The 23,239-nt window shown below is 41.3% G+C and overlaps 2 protein-coding genes across 8 annotated transcripts in view; one reads left to right on the top strand and one right to left on the bottom strand.

The window, feature by feature from the left end:
- The window catches only part of TRAPPC6B (trafficking protein particle complex subunit 6B), a 33,543-nt gene extending 17,530 nt beyond the window's left edge, over positions 1-16,013 (bottom strand). For 2 of the 7 annotated variants that reach the window (XM_027773387.1, XM_027773386.1), the window contains exons 1-4: positions 11,011-11,543; positions 6,943-7,010; positions 5,933-6,062; positions 2,681-2,764 (exon numbers count right to left, since the gene is read on the bottom strand). In XM_027773387.1, coding sequence (XP_027629188.1) covers positions 2,681-2,764; positions 5,933-6,062; positions 6,943-7,010; positions 11,011-11,091 — 363 coding nt within the window. In that variant the 5' untranslated portion in view covers positions 11,092-11,543. Of the gene's footprint in view, positions 1-2,680; positions 2,765-5,932; positions 6,063-6,942; positions 7,011-11,010; positions 11,557-15,966 lie in introns of those variants that run through there. The other 5 variants (XM_006152355.2, XM_014589287.2, XM_027773389.1 and 2 more) reach the window with 5 other exon arrangements.
- A 166-nt stretch (positions 16,014-16,179) lies between these two features.
- PNN (pinin, desmosome associated protein) overlaps positions 16,180-23,239 on the top strand; it is a 7,732-nt gene continuing 672 nt past the window's right edge. The window contains exons 1-9 of the mRNA XM_027773377.1: positions 16,180-16,392; positions 17,045-17,116; positions 17,481-17,549; positions 17,999-18,071; positions 18,347-18,441; positions 18,594-18,669; positions 20,472-20,627; positions 20,710-20,848; positions 22,530-23,238. Of these exons, the coding sequence (XP_027629178.1) occupies positions 16,280-16,392; positions 17,045-17,116; positions 17,481-17,549; positions 17,999-18,071; positions 18,347-18,441; positions 18,594-18,669; positions 20,472-20,627; positions 20,710-20,848; positions 22,530-23,238 (1,502 nt within the window). The 5' untranslated portion in view covers positions 16,180-16,279. The remainder of the gene's footprint in view (positions 16,393-17,044; positions 17,117-17,480; positions 17,550-17,998; positions 18,072-18,346; positions 18,442-18,593; positions 18,670-20,471; positions 20,628-20,709; positions 20,849-22,529; position 23,239) is intronic.

The following is a 23,239-nucleotide window of genomic DNA, read 5'->3' as shown; positions in this document are numbered from 1 at the left end:
GAGCGCCGCGCCCCTATAGCAAAAAGCCCTCCAAAAAAAAAAAAAAAAAAAAGTTTGTATTCTGGGACTAGCAGCTGTACTAATGGTTACGTCACTAGACTCCCATGTAGGTAGTTGACTGCAATTTGAGTACTGGACTTCGTGGTTTAAAAGTCAAGCTGGGGGGGCCAGCAGGTGGCATGGTGTTTAAGGGTGCTGGACTCCCAAATGGCTAACTGCAGTTCAAGTCCTGGGACTAGCGGCTTGCTTTTTCACTTTCTCTCTCTGTCCCTGTCTGGTCAAATTAAAATACTTTAAGAAATAAATAAAGGTAAATAAGAAAGTAATTCTTAAGGCACCAGCAGTTAGCGCAATGGCTATATCACTGGACTCTCATGTAGTTGACCACAGTTCACGTTCTGGACCCGGCGGCTTAAAACTCACGCCAGGCGCACGTGCATGTATCCCCAAGATCCCAAGAGTAGAATGGAGGAGAAGGGATTGCGGCATGGCCATCCCCCCTGGGGGGTGATTTCTCGCTTTCTGTCTCTCTGTCTCTGTCTTTCTGGTGAGTGCACGCGCCCTATAGCAAAAACCTCTCCAAAGCAAACAACAACAACAAAAAAAAAACAGGGACCTGCAGTTGGCATAGTGGCTATGTTGCTGGACTCCCATTAAGTCAACTGTGGTTTGAGTCCCGGACCCGGTGGCTTAAACTCACTCTGGGCGTTGTGTGCCTGCATGCCTAAGACCAAGAGGAGGAGAGGGGATTGTGGAGAGGCTACCCCCCCCAGGGCGTGATTTCTCACTTTCTGTCTTTCTGGCAAGCCCACACACACCCTATACCAAAAACTTCTCCAAAACAACAAAAAAAACCAAAAATCCCCAAGCTGGGCATTGTGTGCATATGTGCCTAAGGTACCGAGAGGAGAATGGAGAAGAAATTGCAGCATGACCATACCCCTGGAGAGTGATTTCTTTCTGTCTCTCTTCCTTTCTCTCTCTAGGGCGAGCACACATGCCCCAAAGCAAAGTATCTCTTAAAAAAAAAAAAAGTTTGGGGACCAGAAGTTGGCTTAATGGCTATGTCACTGAACTCCAATATATCTGACCACGGTTCAAGTTCCAGACCCGGTGGCTAAAACTCGTGCCAGGTGCGTGTGCATGCATGCCCAAGATCCCAAGAGGAGGATGGAGGAGAAGGGTGTGGCCGCCCCCTTGGGGGGTGATTTCTCGCTTTCTGTCTGTCTGTCTGTCTCTCTCTCTCTCTCTCTCTCTGTCTGTCTTTCTGGCAAGTGTACGTGCCCTATAGCTAAAACTTCTCAAAAAAAAGTTTGTATTCTTAGCAACAAATGTTAATTATATCAACAATTTAAAAAATCTACTAGAAGAGACCATACATACAAATTCTGGGTGAATAATTTTGTATTGTTCATATCAAATTTATAAATTTGAGTATCTTTATTCACATATCTATGCTATATTTGACAACTAATCTATCTTAAATATACTTTTTTACTGGTATTTAGCTGTGGTGCTTCTTTGATTGACTTCCAAAACCCATTCAGCTAGAGTATAGCATTAAGTCAATGTAACATGATGAACATGTCTATTTCATATTGGGTTGTCAGAAGAGTCATGATGTATTTTTTCTGTTTTTCTATGCAAGAATGCATCATGACTTTTCTGACAACCCAACAGAAAACTAAAGAAACAAAAAAGAACTTTAAAACCTACTTTTGGGGAACCGGCAGTTAGCGTAATGGCTATGTCGCTGGACTCCCACGTAGTCGACCGCGGTTCGTGTCCCGGACACGGTGGCTTAAAACTCACGCCAGGCGCGTGTGCGTGTGTGCCCAAGATCCCGAGGGGAGAATGGAGGAGAAGGGATTGCGGCGTGACCATCCCCCCTGGGGGGTGATTTCTCGCTTTCTGTCTCTATGTCTCTCTCTGTCTGTCTGGCGAGCGCACGCGCCCTACAGTGAAAATCTCTCAAAAAAAAAAACAAAAAAAAAACCTACTTTTTAAAAATTATTTTATTTATTTGTTCATTGATTTTTTTAATTTGACCAGAGGGAGACAGAGGGCGAGTGAGAGAGAGAGGAAGTGAGAAAGCAAGCCACCAGATTCAGGACTCAAACCCTGGTTGGCCATATAGGAATATCCAGCACCTTAACCACCACACCACCTGCTGGTCCCAAAACCTATTTTTTTTTTTTAATAATTTTTATTATTATTTTTTATTTTGACCAGAGAAAGAAGGAAAGAGAGATAGAGGGAAAGCGAGAGAGTAAGCCTCCAGGTCCCGGACTCAAACCATGATTGACCATATGGGAGTCTAGCACTTTAACCACCACACCACCTGCCAGTCCCTTAAAACCTATTTTTAATTTAAGAACCTAACTGCCACAGTACTTGCCCTTGGAGTTCTACTCTTTTTTTTTTCTTTTTTCTCAAGTTGTAATATTTCATCTGAGAGAGGAAAAGAGGGAAAGACAAGTATCCAATAGGATCTTCATGCTGAGATCCACCTCTGGTCTTAGCTGTCTGGGATCATGGGCATGCATGCACACCCAGTATACACAAGGAAGTCCCAAGACAAATTCAGAACCTTTCCTATGTGAGTTCAGTTGCATTACCATTGTTGGGCCCCTCTATTCTTTTCTTATTGAAAACCCCAACCTATTATTCCTTTAAATACCTTAGATGCATGTTCTAAATACTGTTTTCCTGCAGACATCTGAGTAAGTAGACGAAATTTGTTGTCCTGAAGTACATAGATGCCCTGTTTCAAAAAGACGAAAACATCCAAAGTTGTATTTAGTCCATATTTTTTAACTTTTCTTTTAAATAATATTTAATTTCATTTATTACTTTTTTTTTTTTTAAGGTTTTTGCCATAGGGCATGTGCGCTAACCAGAAAGAAATAGTGAAAGGAAAGTGAAAAATCACTCTCCTCCAGGAGGGATGGCCTCACTGCAATCCAATCCCTTCTCTATTTTTCTTTTCTTTCCTTTTTTTAGAGAGATTTTTGCTCTAGGGTGTGTGCGCTCACCAGAGAGACAGAAAGCAAGAAATCACCCCCTGGGGGATCGCCATGCTGCAAGGGGGGGGGGGGGTTGGCCATGCCACAATCCCTTCTCCTCCATTTTCCTCTCAGGATTTTGGTGGGCACACATGTACACGCATTCCCCCTGAGTTTTAAGCCACTGGGTCCGGGATTCAAACCACAGCTGAATACATGGGAGTCTAGTGACGTAACCATCACACCATCTGCTGGTCCCTATTTTTCTCTTGGGATTTTGGGCGTGCACGCACACACGCCCAGCATGACTTTTAAGCCACTAGATCCAGGACTTAAACTCTGGTCAGTCATGAGGAAGTCCAATACCTAAATCACCACGCCACCTACTGGCTCTTTAAGTTTTTTGCCTTATGGCATGTGTGGTAGCTGGAGAGAGAGACAGACATACACAGTAAGAGGGAAAGTGAGAAATCACTCCCCGCACGGGGAATGGCCACTCCACAATACCTTCTCCATTTTCCCCTCAGGATCCTGGGTATGCAGGCACACACACCTGGTGTGAGTTTCAAGCCTCCAAGTCTGGGACTTGAACCATATCGGCCACATGGGAGTCCTGTGACATAACCACACCATCTGCTGGTCCCTCAAATTTTCTTTAAATGAAGTAGTTTTACAAAGTTCAAGCTGAAGAGTTGTTGAGTTCAGAATTTTAGAACATTAATATTTTCTAGTTATCTGTATACACTAAGGATATAATGACATGTAAGACATAGTTCTTACCCTGAAAGAGCTCATAGTCTAGAGAAAAGGAATTATTAACATATGACTATGTAGGGGCCAGCACATGGCGTGGTGGTTGGGGCACTGGACTCTCCCATGGTTGACTGCAGTTTGAGAACTGGACCTGGTGGCTTGCTTTCTTGCTTTCTCACTTTCTCTCTCTCTCTCTGGTGAGTCTATGTACCCTAAACCAAACTAAAAACAATAATCATGATAATAAACACAATTAAAGAATTCTAAAATAAAAACATGACCCTGTGAAACTAGCTGTTACCTCTTATTCAATAATGTCTAAAAATTAAAATCAAAGATACTTCTTCCCATTAGCATTTCAAGTAATTCCAAGCTAAGGCTGGTATTCTGATATGAAAAAAAAAAAATCCTATTTGTAGTACTAGATAAATTATTCTATTTATTTTAAACTTTACTATAGGGCATGTGTGCTCACAATGGGAAGGCAGGAAAAGGAAAGTGAGAAAACACCCCCAAATGGGATGGCCAAATAGCAATCTTTTCTCTTCCGTTCTCCTTTCAGGATTTTGGGCAGGCACATACAAGGATCTGGTGTTTTTTTCAAGCTGCTGGACTCAAACTGACCATGTGGAATCCAGCCCCCTTAACCACTGTGCCACTGAGTGGCCAAAGATACAGTATTTTAAGTTTTTACCTAATCAAAATTCCAAATCAACTCTAAGTATGTCTTTGAAGTTTATAAAATAAAGTCATTCTATTTAAATGCATAGTTTTCTATGTAATCTATTCTTTTTTTTTTTTTTTTTTAATTTGCTATAGGTCATGTGCACTTGCTGGAGCTATGAGAGAAAGAGAGAGAGAGAGAGAGAGAAAAGCAAAATCACTCTCCTACCCAGGGGGAGATGAATATAACATAACCTCTTCTCCTCCATTTTTCTTGGAATTTTGGTCAAGCATTCATGCACACATACCAGGCATGTCCTTCAAGCTTCCAGGTCCAGAACTCAAATCACACAGCCAGTCATGTGAAATTCACTGCCTTACCTATCACAACACCTATTACTACTAATTTTTCAGTAATAAAGTATTATAAGAATAGAAAATATGGGAGTGATAATAAACAATCTAAGAGTAATTTAAGACTTAAAAAACACTCTATAAATTTGATCTTAGAAATTACTCTCAGAGGGACCAGCAGTTAGTGTAATCGCTATGAAGCTGGACTCATGTAGTCGACCGTGGTTTGAGTCCCAGACCCGGCAGCTTAAACTCATGCCAGGCGCATGTGCATGCATGCCCAAATCCTGAGAGGAGAATGGAGGAGAAGGGATTGTGGCATGGCCATCCTCCCGGGGGGGTGATTTCTCGCTTTCTGTCTCTCTATCTGTCTCTGTCTTTCTGGCGAGCGCACGTGCCCTATAGCAAAAATCTCTCCAAAAAAAAAAGAAATTACTCTCAGAAACATAAGTGTAGTGTATCTGTGGTTCTGCATATTATTACTACTAAGTAGTAATAATTAAGAAACCAAATCCTAAAACCCTGGCATTTTTTTTAAAGATTTATTTATTTATTATTGTTTGTTATTATTCTTTTGTTATTATTTGTTATTATTTTGTAATTTGAAAGAGAAAGGGAAAGGGAGGGACCAGCAGCTGGCGAGATGGCTATATCACTGGACTTCTGTGTAGTCGACCATGGTTTGAGTCTCAGACTCAGTGGCTTAAACTCACGCCGGCATGTGTGCATGCATGTTGCATGCCCAAGATCCCAAGAGAAGAATGGACTGCAGCGTGGCCATCCCCCTTCGGGGGTGATTTCTCATTTTCTGTCTGTCTCTCTCTTTCTGGTGAGTGCATGTGCCCTATAACAAAAACTTCTCACAAAAAAAAAAGAAAGAAAAGAAAGGAAAAATAGAAAGCAAGCCAGCAGGTCCAGGACATAAACTGCAGTTGGCCATGTAGGAATCCAACACATTTAACCACCAAGTCACCTGCCGGCACCAACACTTGCTATTTTAAAAAATTTAACATAATGTAATGATTTATTGGTAACATAAAAAGTTGACCAGAAATTATTTTAAGTTGTAAACAGTTTAAATAATTAGTAAACAACTAAAATAAGACATTTATTTTAAAACACTTAAAAAAAAAAAAGGCTGCAATTAATCTAAATACCTGATGATTTGTCCTTAGATTGTCGATCTGTTTCTTGAATACTGTAGTCCAAAAGTCCTTACAAATGAACTTCATGATATCTAACTCATCCTTGAACCTTGCCGTATCTTTTGTAAACCTAAAAAAATAACTAGAAGTAATACGATATTTTTCCTCCAAAGAAAACGAGAGAGGCAAGTTATTAACTAATTTTCTAATGTCAAAACAGCACTGAACATTAAATGATAGTCATAAAGTGAAAAGCATTAGGCAAACTAGATCCTATACATGGATTCACATTTTGTTACATAATTATGGGGCCTAAAATTAGTCTAATGACATATTAGTCTATCAGTATAGTCAAAATTTCAGGACTAGTTAAGGTGATACAAGCAGGAGGGTGCCACTGCACGATAACTAAAATCACAAGGAAGGTCCAACAAATACAGACCAATTGTGGTATCATGTACCTGTGGGTCCTAGCTAATGAGGAGAATAGAGCAGAAAGACTGCAATGAAACTCTGTCTCTCCCCCTCCACCCAAAAAATCTACCTATCTCAGGGGGGCTAAGCATGACCAAAGTATTGCAATATAAAATATACTCAGAGGTCAATTATTCAGGTAGTAAGAAAAGAACAGTAAAAACTGATATAAAAATTGGGAGATTATTGAATACCTAAACAAATCTAAGGCATTTTCACTCATATACTCATAAAACAAAATTTCTTTCAATTTAAAGAAACTGCTAGACCTTAATGTAGGATATGTAATGAGGTTCTAGATAGTAGTTTCGATATAGCAACATTTTCAGGAAAAACTCTAAAATATTTATTTTCTTTAAATATTAAAATTTGACTAATCAAGTTAATATAGCATTAGACCTAAAATGATATTTCAATCTGTAAATTAAAGAAGAGTCAATATTAGGAAATTAAAATTCAAATATCTCAAATTTTATGCACTTTTTTCAAATAGATCATCTTGGTTCATAACCTACCTGGAAGAAAATTTTCAAATCCATACTGCTCACCTTTCTATCAATCCTTGTCCCACTCGAAACCCCATGTTTTCCAGCTTAGTAATACATCGTCCATTTTCCTATTAAAAAAATAATAGTTTTCAATGTTTTTTTAAAATACCAGTATGTTAGTGTTCAAAATTGTTTTAAAATACTGACTAAAAATACCAATGTGTTTTGTTTTGTTTTGTTTTTCTTTTTGAGAGATTTTTGCTATAGGGTGTGTGCGCTCACCAGAAAGACAGAGAGAGACAGAGAGACAGAAAGTGAGAAATCACCTCCCAGGGAGCATGGCCACACCACAGTCCCTTCTCCATTCTCCTCTCGGGATCTTGGGCACGCACGTACATGCGCCCGCATGAGTTTAAGCCACCGGATCCGGGACTCGAACAACAGTCGACTACTCGGGAGTCCAGCGACATAGCCATTATGCCGACTGCTGGTCCCACCAATGTGAATATTTACACTTTTTCCTCTGAAATATGTTTAAAACTTTATTTGCCAGAGGGTGTATGTGCTTGCCAGAGACAGAAAAACAGAGAAAAGGAAAGGGAGAAAGCACTGAGCCCCAGATTGGGGCATGGTCACATTACAATCCCTTCTCCATTTCTCCTTCCTGTCCAACTTTGGAACATGTGTACACACACACACACGTACGTATGTATGTACATACACAAAGGTACGCACACACACCCAGCATGTTTTTTTTCAATCTGCTGGGACCAAGATTCTAACTGTGTGGTTGGCATTTGAGATTCAGTTCCCTTATGCATTACTGGCCCTACCTGGGTTTTTAAAAATTATTGTTTAGAGGCCAGGAAGTGATGTAGTTGTTAAGGTACTGGACTCCAAAATGGCCAACCACCTTTGAGTCTCAGACCTGGCAACCTGCATGCACGCGCACACTCTCTCTCTGGTCAAATTTAAAAAATGGTATTAATAATAGTAATAAAATTAATTATTTAAAAAATTGTTTATATGTACATTCAATTTTTTCCCCACCATAAATACTGCAATAAGAAAAGTTATTTTTAGTTTAGTTCTATTCAGAACATGGATTTCCTTTTTCTTATATGATTAGCACACATTTTGAAAATATCAGTCATGAGTAGAATAGTTCTATTAGTTTTGTTTTGGGTTAACCCAGAGAAACATGAGATTATAAAAAGAAGCAGCAGGGGACCAGCAGGTGGAGTAGCAGCTGTTGCTCTGGACTCTCACATGACCAACTGTGGTTCAAGTCCCAGACCCAGTGGCTTGAAACACACCAGGTATGTGTACATGAATGTGTGTGTGCTTAAGATCCCGGGAGGAGGACAGAGAAGAAGGGATTGTGGCATGGGCATCCTCCCCAGAGGGTTATTTCTCCTTTCTGTCTCTGACTCCAGTGAGCACATGTGCCCTATAGCAAAAATTTATCTTAAAAAAAAAAAAAAAGGAGGTGTATTGTTAATCATCTGGAGAAAAGGGTAAAGGAAAGGTTAGCTTTGTACAAACAACAAACGATGATGATGATAAAGTCAAAGATTTAACTTAGGAAAGATCTGTTACAGGTGGGTTTGAATTAGAATTTATTTCATTTCCAATATTCTCCCAGATATGTCTTCCTAATGATACATTCCAACATATCGTGCCTTTCTTGTGGCTTATAAAGTGGCAACACCTTTTCTTACAAAACCAAGAGGTACCTCAAATTTCAACCTGCCCCAAAATAATTGTCTTCACCTCTTTCTCTCTTTCTTCCTCTTTATTCCCTTTTCTGATTAAAGACACCACCATCAGGACCAGCAGTTGGCATAATGGCTATGTCACTGGACTCCCACGTAGTTGACCGCAGTGAGTCCTGGACCCGGTGGCTAAAACTCACACCTGGCGCGTGTGTGTGCATGCCCAAGATCCCAAGAGAATGGAGGAAAAGGGATTGCAGCGTGGCCATCCCTCCGGGGGGATGATTTCTCGCTTTCTGTCTCTCTGTCTTTCTGACAAGTAAACGAGCCCTATAGCAAAAACCTCTCCAAAAAGAAAAAAAGATACCACCATCCAATCCAGAGCTACTTAAGTTAAAATCCTCTGGATAATTTTTAATTCTCATTCCTATACTTAATTAATCAAGGCCTATAAACAGTACTTGGTACTTTTCATATGTGTTTATTCCTCTTTTCTATCCTTGTCTTAAATCTTCATCATCTCCTGATGTGACTTCCACAACAATGGATCTGACTACAAGGATCTTCCTTCTCTAGCCTAGACCAAACACTAAATTATTATATCTTTCTTTTTTTTTTTTTAAGAGAGATTGTTGCTATACGGCAAGTGTGCTCGCTGAAGAGAGACAGATCCAAAGCAAGAAATCACCCCTTGGGGAGATGGCCACGCTGCAATTCCTTCTCCTCCATTCTCCTCTTAGGATCTTGGGCATACACATGCCTGGCATGAGTTTTAAGTCACCAGGTCTAGGAGGACTCAAACCACAGTTGACTACATGGGAGTCCAGCAATGTAATCATTACACCATCTGTTGGTCCCATCTTTCTAAAATGCAAATAAGCCTCATCATTCACCTCCTGAAAAATCAACCACTGAGGGGCCACCTTGCAGCAGTTTAAAGTGACAAGATCCCATTTAGCTGACGGCATGGTTTGAGTTCAGATCAGTGACTTGAAGAGCATGCTGGGTGCATTTGTGTGCATGCCCAAAATCCCCAAAAGAAGGGAGAACTAGAGAAATAATTGTGTCATCACAGCCTATAGGGGGTAGGGAGTGCTTTCTCACTTTCTGTCTCTGTCTAGCAGCACGCCATGCCCTCTAGCAAATTAAAAGAAAAAAAAAAATCCCCCTCTGAGGGTCCAAATTATTTAATCATACAAAGCTCCAATTTCAGCTCCCAATTCTTTCACTCTTCCCCCATTCAATATAGTCACAGCAAATGCTTACCCATATTTCATACCTCTCTATGCCTTTACCTTTGCCTAGGATGTCTTTCCTATTATCATCCTCTACCCCTTTCTATAAATAGTATTACAGAAAGTCTCCTGACTTGAACATAACTGTGGAATATCTTACTTCTAAAATCTATTTTAACTACATAATTCTATACCTAATTATCACCCAATTCTTAATTATTTATTTATTAAGTCCCTAGTCCCCAAAGACTGTGAGACACGGGTATTGTTTATCTAGTACAGTATCAAGCACACACTACAAGCTTAATGAACAGTTTGTGAAAGAATCAATGTGTAAATGAGAACTCCTATGTTAGAAGTAATTTCCATGTGGGACCAGCAGGTGGCGTGGTGGTTAAGGCGCTGGATACTCCCACATGGTCGACCAGGGTTGGGGTCCTGAACCTGGTGGCTTGCTTTCTCACTTCCTCTCTCTCTCACTCTCACCCTCTGTCTCTCTCTGGTCAAAAAAAAAAAAAAAAAAGAATTAATAAATAAAATATAATAAAATTAATAATTATTAAAAAAAGAAGACGTAATTTCCATGAGGATGGGGCCATTGTTTCATTCATCACTACATGCCCAGCATCTACAACTAGCTCTGACTTAATAAGTATTAAATATTTTCTAAAACAATTGAAATTCTGTTTTCTAATTATCATAACACCTGCAAACTTTTCTTTGATCTCAAACCTCGTTAGGCTTCCATCTTCCAGTTGTGTGGAATAGTAATGAGCGTTAGAGATGGGGAAGAGGCTGGGACAGGTCTGTGCAGTGGATGCCTTAGAAGTATTGAAAAGAGCAGCAAAATTAGGTAAACGTGCCAAAGGCAGCTCTGCAGTTAACCTTGCTGTAAATCATGATAAACAATGAAAGTAAGAAAAGCTGTGGCCTGCATGATAAAGGTATGGAGACGGGCAAAAAAGAAAAAAAAAAAACACAATTAATAGGAGATAAGAAATTAAAAAGGATGATGTCAAAAGACAGGTTTTAGGGTTTAGGCTACCCGTAGCTGGACCAGTCTGTCACCACCCGGGGCGGCGTAGGGTGGCCACCGGTCCGTTCTCGAAAGAATGAACTGAGGGGAGGCAAGAAGTGTCAACCCCCAAGGGACCCCCAAGGGCGACTGGCTGACTCACCACCTCGCCCTGCTCCGCTGACTTGTACACTCCAGACACCATCTCATTATGGAGAAGCAAAAACAACGCTTCATCCGCCATTTCCTGCTTTAACTCCCGTTTGGGCCGGGGCCCGGGCTTGGGCCTGGGTTCCGGCTCCTGCAGGTACGACTTAGCCGGCGCCGCGGCCTCCTCAGGCTGTGGCCTTGTCCCTCGTGATAAGGAGACCAGGGAATTCGCTTGGCTTCCCAAAGGCCGGTACCAAAGTTAGCCCGGAGCTGTGGACAGCCCACTCCGAGAACCACCACGCCCTCGGCCGGAAGAAATCAGCTTCACAGCAGCGACAGCCCGGCTGAGCCTGCGAACGCCGGATCCAACCCCAGGACCCGGGGCTAAGACGCAATTTCCGGTCCCTTCTAGCCGGGCATTAGGCCAGCTCTATGATCGCGGAGTTCCTCTCCCAGGCGCCGACCGGATATAAGGAAGGTTCTTCCTTCGTGGGGTCCGATTAGGGTTGTGGAGACTCAAGATGTGAGGAGTTCCTGTCGCCACTTCCGTGTTGATTAGCTGTAAAGGTTAAAAGTCCTCAGCAAGAATTTCTATGGGCTTTTTCAAAAGTCATCTGTTTTTCAGTATGAGAATTTGTTTAAAAAGAGAGAAGAAATCAGTTTTCAGACTGTAAACTTTAGGTTTATTGAGAAGTTATCCCATTAAAAAAGATTTAGAGCCACTTTGACCTCTAGTAAGTTTACTAGGAGTGGTGTGCAAGACATAAGGGGGGGTCGGAGGAAGCATAAGCAGGATATACTTGAGCCAGAAAATAAAAACTAATCAGAAGATTAGGTGGATGAAAAATGTTGACTAACACAGTAAAGTGACGACCGTGGGATGGAGTTTCTGAAAACCTGTGGCCGATGTGAGACTTAATTCCTTTAGAGATGCAAATAACATATGCTAAATATTACATCTTAAATTTGCAGACTCTTACTTGAAAATATCGCTTAGCCAGCCGGCAGGTGGCGTGGTGAATGAGGTGCAGGACTCTCATATGGCTGACCATGGGTAGCGTCCCAGAACTGATGGCTTGCTTTCTCACTTTTCCTTCTCTCTCTGTTTCTCTCTGGTCAAATTAATAATGATGATAGCAAATAAAAAAGTAAAATATTGCTTAGCCTATGATTCATTTTTTTTCCTAGTAATTTATGGAGTGATTTTTTTCTCAAATTAATTACTTCACCCAAATTAATATGTTGAGTTTTGGGATCAACAGGTGGCATAGTGGTTTCAGTGGTGTACTCCCATATGGCTGACTGTGATTTGAGTCCCAGACCTGGCAGCTTGAAAATCACACCGGGTGTGTGTGCATGCATGCCCAAAACTCCAGGAGAAACATGGAAGAGAAGGGATTGGGCGTGGTTATCCCGCTGGGGAGTGATTTCTCACTTTCCCTCTCACTGTCTCCCTCTGGGGAGCACATGCGCCCTATGGCAAAAATCTTTAAAAAATATATTTTGGGGGGGTTTTATTAAATTGTTAGCAATAATCTCTCAACATTTCATACCGTTTCACAAGAATTTGGGACCAGCAGTTAGCGTAATGGCTATGTCACTGGACTCCCATGTAGTCGACCACGGTTCAAGTCCTGGACCAGGCGGCTTAAACTCTGCCGGGCACGTGTGTGTGCTTGCTCAAGATCCCGAGAGGAGAATGGAGGAGAAGAGACTGCGGCGTGACCATACCCCCTGGGGGGTGATTTCTCGCTCTCTGTCTCTCTCTGTCTGTCTGGTGAGCGCAGGCGCCCTATAGCAAAAAAAAAGCCTCTCCAAAAAAAAGAATAAAAAAGAATTTAAAATTATGTTCCATTGTAATTATGGAATTTTAAAAAACATGTCCTTTGAAATGTTTGAATCATTTCATCCTATTCATTCCATAAATCAAGCAAAAAGTTGCATCTAAGCTTTTGAGAATACTAGTGTAAATTTTTTTTAATTTAGAGATTTTTGCCATAGGGCACATGCACTTGCCACAAAGATAGAAACCAAGAAACCACCCTGCAGCAGGGATGACCACGCAGCAATCTCCCCTTCCTTCTTCCCTCAGGATCCTGAGCATGTACGCACGAGCACACAAACACCTGGCGTGAGTTTCAAGCTGCCAGGTCCAGGATTCAAATTGCGGTCAGCCATATGGGAGTCCAGCATTTTAATACTATGCCACCTGCTGGCCCCAATAGTGTAATTTTGAACATATCTTGCCACCATAATCTTAATTTTTCCAGCACTAAAATTTTCTGTATGTGAAATCAAGTCTTTTATGTCTAGATGGCTTCCTCATCCTCACCATCAAGGAATAAGAGTCTAAGCTACCAGAGAAGTTAAAAGGTAAGCAAATGAACAACTAAGGTTGATTTCTCAAACTATAATAACATGGGGTTTTAAGAATCTTTCGGAAAATAAAAAGGAAACTAATTTATTAGGACTTATTAATGTTGAACACAGCATTCCACTGAGCCTCCACAAAGCAAAGGATAAATTGCTCAGGTGCATGTGTGTATGTGTGTGTGCCCAAAAATCCCAAGAAGAGACTGGAAGAGAAGGGATTGTAGAGTGGCCATTCTCCCTGGGAGTTGAGTTCTCACTTTCCATCTCTGTCTTTCTCCAGTGAATGCCAGTGTCCTACAGCAAAAACAAAACAAAACTAGGATCCTAGGAAGGGAACCCCTGGCCCCTTTTTTTTTTGAGACCCTATGTGTTTGGCTAAAAGTATTTTCCTTGGGCCAGCCAGTGGCATGGTGGTTAAGGCAGCTGCATCACTCATGGCTGACTTCACGGTTCAAGTTCAAAACCTGGCAGCTCGAAAAATACACTGGGTGCGTGTGTACACATGCACTCAAAAATATCAAAAGGAAAAATGGAGAAGGGTTTACAGCATGATCATACCCCATGTGGGGGTACTTTCTCACTGTCCTTCTGTTTCTGCATCTTTCCAGCAACCATATGCACCCTCCAACAAGATTTTTAAAATTATTTTATTTCATTTTACTTATCATTATTATTTTTTAAAATTTGACCAGAGAGAGGCAGAGAGGAAGAGGGAAAGTGAGAAAGGAAGCTGCCAGATCCAGGACATGAACCATGGGAATCCATTCCTTAACCACCGAGGCAACTGCCAGCCCCAGCCCCATCCTCCAAAAATGCTTTGGTAGTTTTTTTAAGAGCTTTTTGCTATAGGGCATGTGAGCTCACTGGAGAGACTAGAGATAGAAAGCAAGAAGTCACCCTTCGTGGCCAGATGGCCATGCTGCAACACCTTCTCCATTTTCCTCTCGGGATCCCGGGCATGCATGCACACCCTTGCCTGGGCATGTTTCAAGCTGCTGGATCCAGGACTCAAAGCCTGATGTACTATGTGGGAGTCCAGTGAAATAACCATTACGCCATCTGCTGGTCCCCCTTCCAACAAATTTTTTAAATAGGTCTGTTCCTTATGGAAATGTTACATTTGGTGATTAGGATCTACTATTACCACACTCTCACACCTCCAGTACTTTAATATACAGGATTATAATAAAAATCAGTTAAGTTATGCTTACAATCAGAATTATAAAACTGTCAGTTATTTTCTTTTTCTTTTTTGAGAGTTTTTTTTTTTTTTTCCTATAGGATACATGCGCTGGCCAGAAAGACTGAGACAGAGAGACAGAAAGCGAGAAATCTGCCCCCCAGGGGGAATGACCATGCCACAATCCCTTCTCCTCCATTCTCCTCTCAGGATCTTGGGCATGCACCTGGTGTGAGTTTAAGCCACCTGGTCCAGGACTGGAACCACAGTCGACTACATGAAAGTCCAGCGATTTATCCATTATACCATCTGCTGGTCCCTATAACTGTCAATTCTAATTGTTCTTATGTAGCTCTGCCTTTTCTTTTTTCTACTGCATTTTTCACTTTCCTAATGCTATATAATTTGTTTGTAACCTGTCTCCAAATTCTGCCTCCCAAGCTTCTTCAGAGATCTTTGTTGTACACTGATGTATCCAGGTGTCGAGAACAGTGCCTGGCCCATAACAGCAGCTTAGTAAATATTTGAAATGATGATCTCTGCTTCAGGAAAATACAAACTCAACAAAAGCAAGACCTACAGCTCTCTTGTTCTAGGCTTTCTCCTCAGAACCTAGTTTACTGCTGATACACACACTGTGGCGGCTTTCAAAGGTGACTTGATGAATTACTGTGGTAGCTTGAATTGTTGGCAGCTAATAGCACAAGGATGCCTGGCTGAGATTATTCATAACATGGCTTCTGTGGGGAAAATATTTTCTGAGCAACACACATAATACATATGATTTTGGAACAAAACCAGCTCCTACGTGGATAGTACTCAAGCTAGAGACACACATACCACTAACATTAGGGTTGTGCCCTAGGCCCGGTTTTAAGCCAACCACCTGGTCTAGGTCAGGTGAATAGGCTGTCAACCGTGTCTGCCTCATCTGTCACATCGCTGCTTTATTCTTTTAGTACAGCTTCACAGTGCCTGATCCCACGGTGATTCTCAAATACTGTGTACTAGGGGCAGTTGTATTACCTTCAATGTCCATTTTCGTATCAGTTATTAATAGGCATTTTTAGCTAAACTTTTAGTTTGTGAGGAATAAGGCATAGAAGGCGTTTCACACATCGTGCAGAACAAGCCCAGCCCCTAACAATTATTTGCTGTTATACATGGCTATTTCCCTATCCCTAATTCTTTGCTTCCCTTTAATCTAATCAAGGGAAGCGTGCACCAACCCCTTTCTAGGCATGCGCGTGATCAGACTGGCCGCGCCCTTTCCTAAGTAAAGCATTGACAGGGTTAGGGGAACGAGGGGACGTAGACTCGCCTCTGGCCTATCCTGATGTGATTAGGTAGTTAAAACGACAGTTGGCACGTCACACCCACAGCTTAAAAGCGCTGGGAAACTCCGCGCTCCCATACCAAGACTGCAGGCCTCCAAGCGCACGTCTCCAAGGACCCAGGGACTCTCAAACCCGCCCCCGCGCTGCGCTAGAAGCGGAGCCCAGCCACCCGCAGTTAACCGGGGAGGAGGCGACCGCCTGGCCGACTTCTCATTGGCCCGGAGTCACAAAGGCCGGCAGTTTCTCCCCCTTCCGGTCGCTTAGTGGTTGAGGCCGAATAACAAGGCCTATCGTCATTGGCCAAGCTCGGCTGTCAGTCTTTTCGCGTCGCGTAGCGCGGTACAGCGGGGCAGGGCCTATAGAGCAGTGGCGAAGCCTGCTGCAGGGAGAAGATGGCGGTCGCAGTGAGAACTTTGCAGGAGCAGCTAGAAAAGGCCAAAGAGAGTCTAAAGAACGTTGATGAGAATATTCGCAAGCTCACCGGGCGGGATCCAAATGATGTGAGGTAAAGACCGGACGGGGAACTGCGACCTGGGAGAGGCAGCCCTCACGTCGGGGTGTATTGGGGGCAGGGAGGGCGGCCGACCCTGAAGAAGGCTTAAACATCGAGGCCTGTTCCGGGGCGGCGGTAGAACCACGTCTTCGGTGACGGGTGGTTCCTGGTCACCGTCTTCGGGCTCCGGTCTCAGGTGTGTGAAGAGGGAGAGGGGCCTTGGTGCGCTGGGGTGACTTCTCGCATGTGAGAAGGCCCAAAGTGCCAGTTCCCGCGCTCGGCCCTGCAGGGCCGGAACTGCAGCACAAAGCCGCTTCCCGCTCCGAAGGCCGCCCGGCCCAGGGCTGGCTCCGAGACCTTCCCGGGACTCAGTGCACCGCCTCGCCCCCAGCTCTTGCCCATGTGCAGCTTTCTTGGGAAGGGCGGGATGAGCACCGGTACAGGCGTGTTAACGTGTAGTGGCATCGAGGTAGTTTATGTGATAATCGTGGAAACACACGTTAATTGAATGAAGTATTACTTCCTGTCTTGCTTGAAACACGTGGATTTGAAACCATCTTTTTAGAACTTTTGAAATTTACTCTGTGTGATCCATCCCGTCAGTGAAAGTATTTCATGTCCTTAGATGTGCATGACTTACGCTGGTTTGTAAATCTCTTAATAGGCCCATCCAAGCCAGATTGCTGGCCCTTTCTGGTCCTGGTGGAGGTAGAGGACGTGGTAGTTTATTGCTGAGGTAAGGTTTCTTTTATACTAAATTATGTTTTGATTCGAACAAAATTAGTGATAGAGCCAATGTTAGAATAACACAGTGTTTGCTTTGTCTTTTGTCTAATGCTATGATAGGATAGTTTTCTGAATCAGTGAAGTTATACTGAAATATCTCTTATATAGAAAACTAGAGGTTGAAAAATATATTATCTGTACCAGTTTTGTGTTAAACTTGTCTTTAAAAAAATGCAGTGAAAGCATTTTAGAGTGAATGCCACTTAAAGTTACTTTAATTGAAAGAATTTCTAAAAATTAAAGTAAATTCTGTCCCAAACGAAATTGTTTATTTTTTATTTGATGTGCCTTATTTTGGACATTTGTAATCACAGGCGTGGATTCTCAGATAGCGGAGGAGGACCCCCAGCCAAACAGAGAGATCTTGAAGGGGCAGTCAGTAGGTACGTTAAAAGATTCTTGAGGGTATTCTTAATTCTCTATCTTCTGAGTTAAATGTACAGATGTTAGTATTTAATAAACACTGCTGAATTGAGTTGTATTATAATCAGATAGTTGATCATTTCTCCTGAGTTCTCTTGGTATTGAACTGAGTCAATCCCTCATAACAAGTCAGGAGAAAAATTTGACTGGGAAAATGCCAATCCATACTACTATTGTGTATTGTCTTTTTAATACTTAATTGGCCTGAGAAGTATATATTATGGGAGACCTATTTTATGATATGCGTATTAGACACATTTTATCCTTTCACTGTTGTAAGAAAGAATAAAATGGGGTGTTGACAGTAAGTTTTCTGTAGCTAAGACCTAGAAAAAAATTATTATTTTTCTTTGGCATAAAATTTTACATTAAAATCTAAAGTGGTCATTTAAATTATGTTTTATGTCAGGCTGGGTGGGGAGCGTCGGACAAGAAGAGAATCACGCCAAGAAAGCGACCCAGAGGATGATGATGTTAAAAAGGTATTAAGGTTAAAATAACTTGTTAGAAGAATATAGTGCTTTTGCCACATACTCTTTATTTTTAAAAAAAATTATTTAATTTTATTTATTGTTTTAATCTGCTAGAGTGTGGGCACACTTAGAGAAAGCCACCAGGTCCAGGACTCAAACCACAGTCGACTATGTGGAAGTTTAGCGCCCCAACCATCACGCCACCTTCTGGCTCCACCACATACTCTTAAAAGCCTGTCACCCATATGCTAGTTATGTTACTGAGATTTTCTTTTCTTCTGCAGCCAGCTTTGCAGTCTTCAGTTGTAGCTACCTCCAAGGAGCGTACACGTAGAGACCTTATCCAGGATCAAAATATGGATGAAAAGGGAAAGCAAAGGTATGTTTTGTATTCTTCCAGGAGAAAAAAGCTGTCAAATAATGCAGTTTTAAAGAAAGAGAAGTGGTTATTCAAGAGCTATAATAGCTGTTGGAGAATGGCAGGTTTAAATGAAGTGGATCTTAAATTGAGTTTCTTTTTCTGTTGTTTAGGAATCGACGAATATTTGGCTTGTTGATGGGCACGCTTCAGAAATTTAAACAAGAGTCCACTGTTGCTACTGAAAGGGTATTTTTGATATTTTTGTCTTGCTTCGTTTATTTTTAAAAGCATAATTTTTTAAAGACTTCATTGCAATCCTAAAATAAAGTTAGATAAAAACATTTTTATTTATGAGGTTGTTCTTATCAACAAGTCTTGTTTTGAGATAAGAATCGAGTGAACTTCTATTTTTCATGCACAAAGCCCCGATCTGTAACTCTTCAGAATATGGCTTCCAGTCTAAGCTCTATAACAACCTCATGGTGCGGTCTTAGACAAGTCTCTTCATTTCTTTAGGTCTCAGAGTGTTTTTTCTGAAAGGAGTTGAACTCTGTCAAGTTCAGTTTTACTTTCTAAAATTATAGTGGCTCACACAATTTTTAAGACTTAATTTATACACTGGAAGACAATATTTAGCACTCTGGAAGCAAAAACATACGATTCCCTATAGTTTAGCCAACTGTTATTTTTTCGGTAGAAAAGCTACAAATTGTATCTGTGAAGTTAAAGCCAGGTTACTGCTTTTAGGGGAAAGACTATAAGGAAAGGGAGATGAAATTTTGGTTAAAGGAGATTAATAAATTCTTTTTTTCAGAATAATTATTTTATTTAACTTTATTTTCCTTTGACCAGAAAGGGAGAGAAGGGGGGGGAGAGGAAGGGAGGGAGGGAAAGTGAGAAAGCAAACCTCCCAAGTCCAGAGCTCAAACCATGGTCAACCATGTGGGAGTCTGGTGCCTTTAACTACCACACCACCTGCTGGCCCCAGAGATTAATACATTCTTATCCCACCTTTGAGGTGTTACCTTTGAGAATGTAAAAGGTTTAAAAAGCATACTAATGTTTGGGGAACCAGCAGTTGGCGTAATGGCTATGTCGCTGGAATCCCACGTAGTCGACCGCGGTTCGCGTCCCGGACCCGGTGGCTTAAAACTCATGCCAGGCGCGTGTGCGTGCGTGCCCAAGATCCCGAGAGGAGAATGGAGGAGAAGGGATTGCGGCATGACCATCCCCCCTGGGGGGTGATTTCTTGCTTTCTGTCTCTATGTCTCTCTCTGTCTGTCTGGCGAGCGCACGTGCCCTACAGTGAAAATCTCTCCAAAAAAAAAAAAGCATACTAATGTTTGAAGAATAAGTTGATAATTTTCCGAAATGAGGGGAAGTATGATTACTGTGTTAATTAGTTAGGGCTTATGTTAAGTTCTTTAATTTGGAAAGAATAACTGAAGATAGCCTCTAAAAACAGTGCTTTTTTTTTCTTAAATACTTTTGGCTATAGGGAGCATGTAGTTGACAGAGACAGAGAGGGAAGGTGAGAAATAACCCCCTAGGGGGGATGGCTTCTCAGCAATCCCTTCTCCATTCTCTTTTTGGGATTTTGGGCACATGTGCATACATGGCCAGTGTGTTTTTTCAGGCTGCTAGATCCAGGGTATAAACCACAGAGTTGACTATGTAGGATCCACCTACCTTAACCTCCACACCATCTGCTGGCCCTATTGTCCATGTTGGAATAGCGTAGTTGTTTATATTATGATTTATGATCTTCAAATTTAGGAATTTGTGTGAAAAGACTTGGTCTCCATTTCCTAAAAGACAAATTGAAACCAGTTCCAAATGCTAAATCCTAAATTTGAATTACTAGTAGTTGGCATCCTTAATTGGAAATGGTGAAACATACAACAGATAATTTTACTTAATAAAATTGTAGTGGCTCACACAATCAGAATGAGTAATAAACTTTTAGATAATTGAAAATTGGAATCAAATATGCCTTGATTATTTTATCTATTATTATACAAATATTAAAGCAGATTGCATATTTTTAGCAAAAGAGGCGCCAAGAAATTGAACAGAAACTTGAAGTTCAGGCAGAAGAAGAGCGAAAACAGGTTGAAAATGAGAGGAGAGAACTGTTTGAGGAGAGGCGTGCTAAACAGACAGAACTGCGACTTTTGGAACAAAAGGTTGAGCTTGCACAGCTGGTGAGTAGGGTTTTAGAATTCTAAAATTGGTTAATTCATGTTGACAAATCTACTGAGCTTGTACTTTTTGTTTTGTTTTAAGCAAGAAGAATGGAATGAGCATAATGCCAAGATAATTAAATATATAAGAACTAAGACAAAGCCCCATTTGTTTTATATTCCTGGAAGAATGTGTCCAGCTACCCAAAAACTAATAGAAGAGTCACAGAGAAAAATGAATGGTAAGTTCATAAAGTGCATTGAAATCTTACTGGATAAGGTAATACATTTGTACACATTTCTTTCCTGAAATTGTGATTTAATAGTTAATTTGTTGACTTTTTTTTCCTGGAATACTAACGAGGTCTTTGATACAGGACTATTTCGTTCTTTTTTTTTTGGGGGGGGGGTTAGGGGGGAGAGTTTTGCCAGAAAGAAGAGACAGACGAAAAGCAAGAAATCACTTCCTAGGTGGGATGGCCTTCCTTCTCCATTCTCCTCTTGGGATTTTGGGTGTGCTTGCACATGTGCCTGGCATGAGTTAAAGCCACTGGGTCTGGGACTCGAACCATGGTCGACTACGTGGGGGTCCAGCAACATAGCTATTACGCCAACCGCTGGTCCCCAGGAGTATTTATTTCATGGTAGAATTTTAAAAATGTTTTTCTGGGACACTTTTTAAAAAAGTAATTATTTATTATTATCTTTAATTTGACCAGAGAGACAGAGAAAGCTGCCATGTCTGAGATTTAAATCATGGTTGGCCATGTGGGAGTCCAGTGCCCCTGTGGGAATCCAGTCCTTTAACCACCATGCCCCTTTCATGATAGAATCTTTTTTTAATTAATAATTATTTTACTTTATTTATTCATTTATTCCTTTTAGTTTGATCAGAGAGGGATACCATGAGGGGGAGAGAGAGAGCTGGAAAGCAAGCTATCAGATCTAGAACTCAAAGATAGATAGGTAGATTGATTTTTTAAGAACTATTTAATTCCATTTGTTGTTACTATTTCTTAATTTGACCAGAGACAGAAAGGGAAGTTGAGAAAGCAAGCTGCCAGGTCCAGAACCATGGTTGGCCATGTGGGAATCCAGCACCCCCAAGCACCACACCACCTCATGGCCCATACATTTTTTAAGCAATTGTGTAAGATTACATCTTTTTGCTTGGTAATCTTAGTAACCAAATAAAAATGCTAATGAAGCAAGACAAGGCAAACATTGATTAGTTCATACAGGAAGCACACATAGTAGGGTAGACACTACTGGGATCAGCAGATGGAGTATTGGGTACATTGCTAGACTCCTACATAGTTGATTGTGGTTATAGCCCTGAACCCAGTGCCTTAAAACTCATGCTGGGTGCATGTGCATGTGTGCCCAGAATCTGAGGAAAATGGAGAAGGGACTGTGGTGTGGCCATCCCCCTGGGAACAATTACTTCCTGTTTGTCTCTCTCTCCCCCTACAGTGAGTATACACACCCTACATCAAAAATCTCTCTAAAAATAATACAAAGAAAAAAGGGTAGACACTACTAATGCAGTGATTAGATGATTTGTCTCCTTGAAATCAGAAAAACGAAAGCATAATATGATGCCATAATACTTGTATATTTTTAAGTAAGTTTTTTTTTCTTTAGCATAAAAGTTAAGCAGCATGATAGACCTGATTTTCCATTAATTAGATAACATTAACTTGATAGTCTAGTTTTGTGTACTAATTTCTAAGTGTATAGTTATGTAGTGGATTTTTGCTTTTATCATTTCATGTTTGTAATTGCTGTATTCAATCTTATCCATTTCTTTACAAGAACACTTTTAGATGAAGCTTAATGACAGTTTGTGATCAGGTAAAAAATTTTGACTTTGAATCTTTGTAGTAATAGTAAATTTTACACATGTAAATTTTTATCCTTTAGCTTTATTTGAAAGTAGACGCATCGAATTTGCAGAACAAATAAATAAAATGGAGGCTAGGCCTAGAAGACAATCAATGAAGGAAAAAGAGCATCAGGTGGTGCGTAATGAAGAACAGAAGGCGGAACAAGAAGAGGGTAAGGTGGCTCAGCGAGAGGAAGAGTTGGAGGAGACAGGTAATCAGCACAATGATGTAGAAGTGGAGGAAGCAGGAGAGGAAGAGGAAAAGGAAGTAGGTATAATTCATAGTGATGCAGAGAAAGAACAGGAGGAAGAGGAACAGAAACAGGAAATGGAAGTTAAGATGGAGGAAGAAACCGAGGTAAGGGAAAATGAGAAGCAGCAGGATAGTCAGCCTGAAGAACTTATGGATGTGCTAGAGATGGTTGAAAATGTCAAAAATGTAATTGCTGAGCAAGAGGTAATGGAAACTAATCAAGTTGAAAGTATAGAACCTTCAGAAAATGAAACTAGTAAAGAATTGGAGCCAGAGATGGAATTTGAAGTTGAGCCAGATAAAGAATGTAAGTCTCTTTCTCCTGCGAAAGAGAATGTTAGTGCTGTAGAAGTGGAAAAGGAGTCTGAGGAAAAAGAAGAGAAAGAATCTGAGCCCCAGCTTGAGCCTGTGGCTCAGCCTCAACCCCAACCCCAACCCCAACCCCAGCCCTCGTCCCAGCCCTCGTCCCAACCCCAGCCCCAGGCCCAGCCTCAG

The sequence above is a fragment of the Tupaia chinensis genome, unplaced genomic scaffold, assembly GCF_000334495.1.
Source record: "Tupaia chinensis unplaced genomic scaffold, TupChi_1.0 Scaffold000350_1, whole genome shotgun sequence".
Classification (NCBI taxonomy): Eukaryota; Metazoa; Chordata; class Mammalia; order Scandentia; family Tupaiidae; genus Tupaia; species Tupaia belangeri.
This window is presented reverse-complemented; position numbering and strand designations above follow the sequence as displayed.